We start from the raw sequence: 10,646 nt of genomic DNA on the forward strand, positions 1-10,646 counted from the left end.
CCTGTCATTTTAAATTTGAGTTTACCTTGTAAACAATCAGAACTATATTGACAAAAGCTCATGTGGAGGGTTTAACGCTTAGTTTTTAACAAAATATGTCAATAAACGTTACTATCGGGAATCCTGTACATGTACGTCGCGCGAGAATGGTATTATCGGACTTGGATCAGATCAAGAAGAACGAACGTGATCGTCGACGTAGGTTACGTCTGGAACAAGTACGTAAATTGTGTGTTTTATCTGAAAACTGATCAGATTTAAAGTCCAGTATAAAGTGTAAATAAAAATATAAGTTTCTATTGCTTCTTTACAACTTCTTAGAGTTTGTGTATATTAAGTCGAATTGTCAAAGTTTTGCATTGTGAAATAAATTTTATGTGAATTATAACTGTTGTCGTGTATAATTGAATAAATTGACACTCTACGGATAAAAACATTGTTTTTTGTTATGATTAGACAGATTTATATTTGTAAATAAGATTTACAGCCTTCAGAAAAATTACAATGTGCCAATAATAGTGTATGTACAAAAATTTAAATTAATTATGTATAAGCTATGATAATAATTACATATAATTTAAATTATATACAATATACTATCTTTTTTCTTTTTTTAAATTTTTATTATAATGATGTAATATAAATATATGCAATGAAGGAGAAATATCGACGTTTATAAAATTATTTGATATAAAGTTTTATTTGTATTTTATGTGTAATTTTATTAGAAAACTTTGGACTTTTACACTAATATAGAATTGCTCGAATCTCAAGCTTAAACATTCAGTTGTTCAGACCTCTCAAGCTTGAAGATATATTCAAACAGTTTAGATTTTTTTGACAACTATTTGACATGGACAAATTATAAAGTTAGGCAAAGAAAAAATGTATAAAACCTGCTTTTTTCTGCTTGCTTGCTATTTTCAAACATTACGAACTGATTGAAATGTTCGGACTGTTCGAACATTTCGGACTGTCCGAACTGTCCGAGCAGTTGTTCAAATGTTTCGACTTGTTTGAATAATTCAAGCGTACAGTTTTTTTGAATCTGTGTGTTGTCAAAATCCAATTATTCACATAATATTCAAACTTATTATGGTCTTATAAACTGATACTTTCACAATATGTATGTGCAAAATTGTATCGTGTATATATCGTGTATAAAACATAAATTACTCAAAGAAAACTAAAGTAATTCTGTAAAATGTATATTACAGGTTCGTCAGCAGTCGAAGGAAATATCAAATCGACTTTTAGAACGTGCTAAAAAAATAGCAAAAGAAGAATTTAGCAAGCTAGAAAAAGATGGATCAGAACTCAAGCAAATACATGAAAAAAAGATTATGGAAGTACAGCAGAAATATCAAGAAGAATTAGATGATATTGGTCAAGCTCATACTTCTGCTGCTTTGCAACCTGATGTCGATGAAATAATAGAAGAAGAAAAAAAAACGGACAGAGTTATGGCTTTAAAAAGAGGAAAGGATGCCATAGAGCGAATGAGAGAAACAAGCCAGAAGGATACTGCGGAAGCAGCTCATCAGAAAAGATTACGTGAAGTACGAGAAATAGAAAATATGAGAGCTGCAATGATAGCTAAGCTTTCAACACCAATGTCACCGGGGAAAAAAAGCAAAACACACACAGAAATGAATCCTTCTCAAGATGCTATAAACGAAGAAAACGATCATGAAACATTAATACCAAGCAGAAAAAACAAAACTCTGAGAAAGTCGCCAAGAAAAATTAAGAAACTTAATTCTAAGGAACACAAACAAACATTATATATATTATCAAAACCAGGACCTTCAGGGTTGAAAAGACAAGTTCTTAAATCTCCACAAAAAGAGATATACAAAAGTGATCGCACCGAACATCTGATTGATGATGCAACTGATGATCAACTGCCACGAGGAACCGTACCAACCATAAGCACTACACCAACTAAAGCTGACAAAATAGCAAGGTACAATCCGGAAGATTATACTCAAGATATATCTGATAGTACAAGTAGTATAAGCAGCAGTAGTTCCAATTCGCTTAGCGATGATTCGTCATATTTTTCTGATCCTGCAGAACAAAATATATGCAGTAAATCTATTAGAACACCTTTGATAGACGATAGTGACAAAGTGCAATTATACGATTGCAATATGCGTCAAAGGAATACTTACTGCAGACCTCTCGGTATAGTACAAAGAATTGATATTGGAAACGAGCCGAATGCTGTACAAGCAGCGGAAGCAGTGAAAGACGCAGAAAAAACAAAACATCACGTGTGCAAAAGTCGCATTCTGAATGCTAAACGTCATGGCGAAGATGCTATTTTGCGAGAAAAGGTGCGGCGGGATTACCAAACGCTCTTGAGAAATCTTGATTACCTTACTCAAGAAGAACGCAAACTGAAAGCTAGTCAAATTCCATCAAACGCGGAAGAAGATACGCATATGTTATTACACCAGAGAAACAAGTGCCACGAGGAACGTCAAAAACGGATGAATCGTGCGACTAAAAAAGTTCTGGACACATATTGCACGCCAGCTCAATACTCTCATCTTACGGAAAGAGTAATCACTTCGCCGCAGAGAAGAAAATGCGTAACTACCTGCGACGTGCCTCATTCTACATGGCAAGAAGAACCTCCTGTCGTCGAAGAACAGACAGAAGTTTGTTACACGGAGTGTCGACGGGATAAAGATAGCGAAATGTCGCGCGAAGAACAAATATTAGATATGTTGAAAAAAGTCGAAAGACAAAAAAGACTACTGCTACAAGAATTTGGTGCAAGTTTGCCAGATGACATATTTAACGCCAGTATAAAGTCGCTCTTCGAAGACAGACCGACACAGACGAGAGTATCACAGGCCGCAAATGCTGTCAGACCTTTGTCACCTGAAATCCAAGTTATAAATATGTCTAATAATGAAGAATCCGCAAAAAAAGAACGTAAAACAAAAAAAGTAGATAAACCATCTACAAAGAAGATTGAGATTGCTGTTCAGACAGAAGCAGACAAACCTGATCGAGCCGAGAACAAAAGCGTACAAGTAGAATTACCTCAAGAATCATCTCAAAAATGCAAAGAAAACACAGACATACATTCCATACATAATAAGGATACATCCGTACAAGTACCTCATCCGCTCGAACCAAAAGTTACTATTATTACACCACAGACAGATGATAGTAGTAGTAATGATTCCACCAGCTCCGAGAATGGTATGATTATTGAAATAGATGAAAGAGAAGTGATCGTAACGCCTAAAAAAAAGAGAATTGGCGTAAAAGCATCGAAGCGACCGTCACCTCGAATTTATCAAAAAATTCGCTCAAAATCTGTTAGCTCGAAAGCTACATCACCCATAAAAAGATTTTCGAGATCTTATTCGAGTTCCCGTTTACCTAGTCCTCAAAAGAAAACGAAATGCGTGGATACGCCGGATGTAGCCAGTAGAAAAATCGATATACATGTGAGCAAATCTTCGTTCAATGATGAGACAGATCTGTCGCAGGAAACGAGAGTGTCGATAGACGCTAGTGCAGAGAGTTCTCAAACGATCTCGGGTACGAACGGTCAGGATCAAACAATCGAATCTCAACTATCCGGTAAACCATATCGGATTCGGACGCGCACGAAAAAATGGATTCGAATAAAAGATACTTCTGACACCACAACATCGACGTCGTACGCAAGTCCGCCACCTATACAGCCTAGGTCAGTGTTCGAGGCTTTGAGTAATGTTACGCCAATCTTAGAAATGTTGGATACTCCGGGAGCTGAACAACTAAGAAGACTGCGACACGAAGTTAGCCCAGTTTCTACACCTGAAACCCCTTCGCCGCGTACAATGATGATGCCGTCCAATATTCCACACCGTCATAGGATTAGTCGAATACTTAGATATTCTACCGAATCTCAAACCAATGGCAATAATATGTTATCGTCAACAAGAATTGATCGAGCTACTCTAACAGAACCGTCGGATATTCAGCAACAAGAGCTAGCACCACCGTCAGAATATCTACCTGCTTTACAACCAACTAAAGTCTGTGTATGCAAAAATCCTACATGCAAGTTATTACATACAAAGTTCGATGATATTCACGAGTATGCTTTAAAAACTTGTCCCGAAATATTGCAAAAATATGAAGATTTGCAAACCTTGTGCACAGAAAGAATAGCATCTTTGACTGATCTCATCGAAAAAGTGCGAAATGAACAACGTGGTAAGTGTGAATAAAATAAAAGTATTATTTTTAAATTATTTAAACAGATTTATACAAAATATTATATGTATAAAAAATTTGTTAAAATTTTACATGATTTTATTATCGCCCACACGATAATTGGCAATGATTTTTAATAAGATTTTACAACAAATGCAAAATCTTATTTGTACATCTACTAGTAATGAATGTGTCGATATAATCTTATTTTTGTGTTAAGGCTAAAACAATACTTATTTCAGGTATGGATCTCTCACTAATTATTCCAAGCAATGAAACCAGCTTAATGCAGTTACCTACATCAATATCTGCTCAAACCGATGAGCAAGCAGTGCGTCGACTAATTGAGAGTATAGAAGCAGTTCACGCGCAACTTGCAAAAACTCTTGTGGAATCGCAAAAATTTATAGGAAGCAAATCACTTTCGGAAGATAAATCTGTGCAAGATGAAGGGATTCAAGCGACCACGTCTACTCCTAGAAGTAAATTAGTAGATTCAGTTATAGCAGACATACAAAAAAAATGCAAAGTAATGGAAGGCACGGTTAAACCAAAAATTATAAGTGATGAGAAAGTTAATGTAAAGCTTAACCGATTTAAAATGCAGCAAAAACCCGAAGCAACGTCGGCAACAAAAGTGGAAGAGCATGATTCCCAGACCCTGTGCACAACTCTCCACGAGAACGAAGAGGAGGTAATAGACATATTGTCGAAAGAGTTTTTAGAACAATGGAAAAGTTTAGATACGACAAACACACACAACATACACATACCTATCACTTTAAAAGGAAATAGTGAAACTTCTATACAAGAGTCGTTTTCTAAAAATGTTAACTTAGAAAATGGAATTCTATTGGATCACGAAAAAGACAATGGCATTTTAAAAGAAATTACATCTTTCGAAGAGGTTTATTATATATTTTTATTTTTTATGTATTCTGTATATATTTAATAATATAAAAAATGTAGAACAAGGTAAAAGCTTTGAGAATATATATATATAGAGCACTGTTATTTTATGTATTGTTACGTAAAACGTTTACGTAAAGTTATCTAATAGTTATCTAACTATTCTTAAAAAAAAAGAAAAAAAAACAATAGCAAAACAATTTTGATATGTGATTTTGATATGTGTTTGATTGATTTCTTTATATTTTTAGGCAACAAAAGAGACTAGTTTTGTTCCCATATTAACTGGCATTCCTAAAGTATCGCGCAATCACGGAACTGTATTAACAAGGCCTAAACCTCCTATCACGTTGCTAAATGGACCATATAGGTAAATTTAATGTAATTAATAATAATTCTAATTTAATATACATATATATTTTTGCTTCTCTTTTAACATATAATTGATGTTTATCTGTAAAATAATCTTTACATTCTATATCTTTCTTCTAATCACATTCTTAATCAAATAAATAGGCCAGAATTGGAATCATCAGGGCACGAACTATCAACTATAGTAGAATTTGACACAACAGATGCAATCAACAAAAGCATTAAGAGTCCAGCAAAATCTAAGCCATCAGTACATGTGGCTCCTTTACCAATACAACAAAGTAACAATTTCTTAGAATTAACAGACAAAACATCTGATGTGAAACATTCTGTTGAAAAAGAGACTTTTGCACAGAGCTTACAGAAAGCTGCAGATATTTATAGTTTCCCTGAAAAGGTAAATAGTATGACTGATGACATCGTTACAACGAAAACTGAAACTGAGCAAGAGTGTATGCTTGACAAGTTTAATAAACAATTGCAATGTAACACTACCGCTGAAGAATCTTCTTCTCAGGCAAAAGATAAATTAAATTCTTCTGAAAATACTGATCACATACGACACAATAATTTACATAAAGATAGTAAACATAAAACAACGTCAACTAGTTTGTTTAGCTTTTCCGGATTATCTGGTATTTCTGAAATAACAAGTTCCCCGTCATCAGATCTGAAGAATGCTTCATCTCCAGAAGAAATGGAAGCAGCATTGACGAAGCTGGGTTTAGGTTGGGCAGTTACAACATTGAAAAAAACTCGAGAAGCGAGTGCTCTTAGTTCATCTTCAAATTCTGATATCACGCCTGTAAATACAGCTAGAAGAATGATTTCTCCTACTAAGAAACATCATGATCCAAGTGGCCTTCTGGATATTAGTGATGTGTCATCGATATCGATCAAAGAAGCTAGTAAGAGTACCGAGCAAGTTGTACTTTTAAAAGGAAGAACATCTACGCCTAAACTTCAAAATTCAAATTCGAACAGTGAAAGATCTAATACTACAAATTCATCTGGAAGTATTCAAGATGCAAGTGATAGTTTAACCGTTCCTAATGTATCACTCACAAAGACAAAATCTGATAATAAGCAATTACAAAGTTTCTGATATAAACTATTTTATATGTATAATTTTATTCACTTATTAGGGGTATATATTAGTATATTTTTATGTAATTTTATAAGGGACTATAGAGTTATGTGTATAATAGGATATCATAGTATGTGGGACCATGTATGATATACGATATATTAAATAACTTTTATCTTGAAAAGTAATTGTTATAATAAAAAATGTGCTTGTACTTTTGTTACAAATAACTTGAAAGCAGGACTATATACAATCCTAGATATAAAAACTAAAAGACGTTAATATTCTGCAAATGTTTTATATTTTTGGAATATTCATTCTTAAATATTACTATTGTAGAGAAGAATATTACAAAAATATTAAATAATTTAGATGTTTTAAACGCGAGAAATAGATTTAAATATTCGATTATTGTATATGAAGTTTTATATGATACTTATATATGGAATAAGATGTAGCAAATACATCTTTATTTTATATTATTTTATAGTAAAGGATAAAAATAATTCAACTTTGAAATTGTAAATATAATATTTAAACTAAAATTTGATTATATGATTGAACTTGATCAGTTATACTGTGATAATTTATATACAAATATGAGAATATTAATATGTATTATGTGTTATAAAAGAGAATTTATATATTATAAAATAAAGATTTTGAAAAAGTAATGTATATTAAATATGAAAAAAACATTTTAAATGTTTATTATATTAGCTGCGGTTAAAATAATACTAAAAATACTCTAAAGCACCGTTTTACCTTTATTTTACATAAATAAACCACCCGTAACTTTACGTTATAGTTTTATATTTTTTGTTTTCTTACATCATGCATATATTATTTTCAAGCACTTTTGTACGCGGTGGTGCATATTGAAAGTACGATGTAATCATGTTCATGAATCTTTACAATCGGTTATCTAGTTCTGTTCTCGAAACTCCCTATGTTCTCGAAATATTAAATCGCATTTCGATATACTATTTGATTTTTAGCGCACTTTATGTGGTTCTCTGTTCTTGAACGCCGCAAAATGCATGTATTATATTGCAAACAAAAAATTTGTATAAAAATTCTTTGAGAGATTCATAAAATTCAAAGAATAAAAAAATGTAAGATATAAAAACAATCCTTGAAACTAGAGAGTTTCAAATAACAACATATATACATAGATTTGTATGAAACTCAATAGCGCACATAGAAAAATTAATAAATCAGCAAAAATAGCATCAGAAAGATACATCAAGTATAAAAATAAGGATGTATATATAATGTATGCATGCAAAGTATAAGAAATTGTTCCTGTTAGCTATATTAAATATGTATATTTGTATAAATTACACAAATAAAGTCTTTTTAGAGATAGAAATTTTTTTTTTTTAGTATTAAAAATAATAGAAGTTCTTTAGTCAAATTACAGTAAGTTGAAATCTCTTATTACAATGTAATTTACTTCTGGAAAAAATAATTACTTTGCTTATAATGTGTAATAAAAATAAAAAACTCTTTTTGCTAAAAGGAACAAGAGATGAAAACTGATTTTAGAACTCACATTTATGCGGTCCCTTCGTCGTCCATCGAAGTATCTTCCTCTCCAACCCTCTCGATAGTGATCGAACAGATTGTGCGTCGTTCCACGTAGCACTTTTTATCACTCGCGACACGAACACAAAGTATACACAAAGTATACACACGCGACAAGAACACAAAGTATACACACACGACAAGAACACAAAGTATACACACGCGACAAGAACACAAAGTATACACAACACATACACACGCGAAATTGAATATAAATGTAATAGAAACCATCAATAATTACTATTTTGAGTGCAATAAATGTAACACGCATTACAAATAAATCAATTAAAAAGATATTAATAAAAACAAGTCGTTTTTAAATTCAAAATGCATCCTACAACGGACAGGAATCCATAAAGTAACTTGGAAGATGACGACGAAGACAATAAACTCTTTATCCACCATCTGAAAATAGAAAACAATATAAAGAAAAAATTAATATTGTTACACTTAACTTAACAAAAATAAAACACTATTAAACGATGTGATATAAAATTTCATCTAATAGAATATTTTAGTGTTCAATACCTGAAAATGTTTAAATGTTGTCGCGCTTGGTATGTGTGTGTGTGACACGACACAAACGACCGCGATTTCGTATTACATTACCGGCTATATCGATTGCAAACGCCCGACACTTAGCAAATACACATATACCTATTACTGTTCGCGCGCGAGACGATAATAATCACTAGAAATGCGGAATTCAAACGTGCTTCTTCTCCGTGTTGCGCGACGGCCATTTTGTGTCTTGCGCACGGGAGCGATCGCGAACAATTACATCGTAAAACTCGCCCGTTAGCGAGTGCGCGATACTATTTATGTATTACTCCAAACGTCCGACACTTTATAGCACATATATATTATCGATATTTACGCGCGAGAGATAACAAAGAGAAATATACCCGATAATTCGAACGAGAGAATTCCGCCCGCGTCCACTACGTCTGCCGCCGAAATGAACATATCGAAGCGCGCGATATTGCGATTCTCGAAATATCGAATCGACGCGCGCACGGCATCAGCCGCTGTATTCACATCGCGAACTTTACACACCCGTAAGAATGTATAAGTGAGACATGTAGCGATAATATTATTATTTAATTTGCTTTATTATAAAGCAAATTGTATGATTTAGGGAGATGTACTCACCTAATTACGCTTCCCGTCGCTCCGTAGCGATGTCGCACGATTGTCTGGATGCTGCTTGCTACCATCTTATATTTCTTTTCCAGACATCCCGTCACACATATTATATATTATTTCGGACGCCGGATACATTACGATGAGCACGCACTACCGATATTTGCAATCGAGACGATAATAATCGCGACAAATTACGAGAAAAGACAAACGTATTTCTGATTCGTGTCGCGCGTCGGCCATTTTGTGTTTTGCGCGCGCTTCGCGAACGCGATCCCGATACAATTTTACCGTAAACTCGCCGATTAGCGGTACCGGCGAGTGCGCGATGATAATTACGTGTTACCGCAAACATCCGATACTTCGCGACACAAGCGTATTATTATGTATTTGCACGCGAAATCATAATATATTCGCGAGAAATGCAGATCTAATCGAACGTACCTCTACTCCGCGTCGTGCGTTCGCGAACTCTGTGCGCCAAAAGCTGCAGTACGTCGTGCGTTCAGTAAAACACAAGCTGCTTTGTGGCGAATCGAACGTGATTGGCTCTACTTTTAGAACCAACATCGTTCTGCTGTCAGAACGATAATTCAAAAATTGTTGTGCTGAACGCGGTCAATCTGAAAATATTGAATATTGCGATTCTCAAAATATAAATTATAAATGACGATTGAGTTTCTCTCTCTGGTTTTGGCGTGAATGTAAGTAACCGAGTTTAAACTGATCGCAAGTCTCAGTCGCAAAATCCTTAGGCTGTTTCTACATGAAGCGTAACTTGCGTAAGCGTATGTACTGCACATCTAGGGCGTATGGGTATTAACGGGCCTTTAGCCACTACAAACACCGAACCAAACCGTACTGCACATTTAACGTCACGACCAATCAGAAAGTGATTTAAAAGTCACTCCAAATGTTAAAGCCGATAGTTTTGTATACGTAATTTTCGTAACAATTACAAATATTTTGAGTAAAAATGTATAGAATTATTTGTTAAATTGAAGTCATTAATTGCTTCGGGAGTGATTCAACTCGATCGATCAAAAACGCTATAAATTTGATTGGCTGATTAGTTCTATCTTACGCACATCAGCAACCAATAAAATGTGTTTTTCAATATATAAGTCAAAAGTTATCTTCTTCAGTATCCAATAGGAAATGTATTTTTTCTAGAGATTTATTATACAAATGGTTATCCCTAAAGAACAAATAATTCTATTGGATAACAAAACTGACATTTATTAAAGTCCGAAGTATGAATTTTATCGTTTACAGTATTTCTATTATTGCTCGTCAAGAGCGCTGGTTTTATTTGCGACAG

The 10,646-nt window shown here is 33.7% G+C and overlaps 1 protein-coding gene across 3 annotated transcripts; it reads left to right on the forward strand.

The window, feature by feature from the left end:
- LOC109859220 lies at nt 1-7,038 on the forward strand. 3 transcript variants are annotated; one of them, XM_020437236.1, is made up of 5 exons: nt 1-218; nt 1,218-4,227; nt 4,470-5,134; nt 5,388-5,506; nt 5,653-7,038. In XM_020437236.1, exons 1-5 carry the CDS (start codon nt 96-98, stop codon nt 6,611-6,613), a joined length of 4,878 nt encoding a protein of 1,625 aa, XP_020292825.1. In that variant the 5' UTR covers nt 1-95; the 3' UTR covers nt 6,614-7,038. The 3 variants fall into 3 exon arrangements, with proteins under 3 accessions (XP_020292825.1, XP_020292826.1, XP_020292827.1); XM_020437237.1 differs by having other exon boundaries at nt 4,470-4,921; nt 5,653-7,036; XM_020437238.1 differs by lacking the exon at nt 1-218 and adding an exon at nt 853-1,126 and having other exon boundaries at nt 5,653-7,037.
- Nucleotides 7,039-10,646: the final 3,608 nt, after the last annotated feature.

Source organism: Pseudomyrmex gracilis, unplaced genomic scaffold (genome assembly GCF_002006095.1).
Source record: "Pseudomyrmex gracilis isolate BER0280 unplaced genomic scaffold, ASM200609v1 scaffold_248, whole genome shotgun sequence".
NCBI lineage: Eukaryota > Metazoa > Arthropoda > Insecta > Hymenoptera > Formicidae > Pseudomyrmex > Pseudomyrmex gracilis.

Excerpts from the sequence above, each read along its gene's own strand:
- LOC109859220 (XM_020437236.1), top strand. The coding sequence starts at position 96 with ATGTCAATAAACGTTACTATCGGGAATCCTGTACATGTACGTCGCGCG. Across the intron at positions 219-1,217 it reads GTAGGTTACGTCTGGAACAA|GTTCGTCAGCAGTCGAAGGA; the intron begins GTACGTAAATTG and ends TGTATATTACAG. Across the intron at positions 4,228-4,469 it reads AGTGCGAAATGAACAACGTG|GTATGGATCTCTCACTAATT; the intron begins GTAAGTGTGAAT and ends TACTTATTTCAG.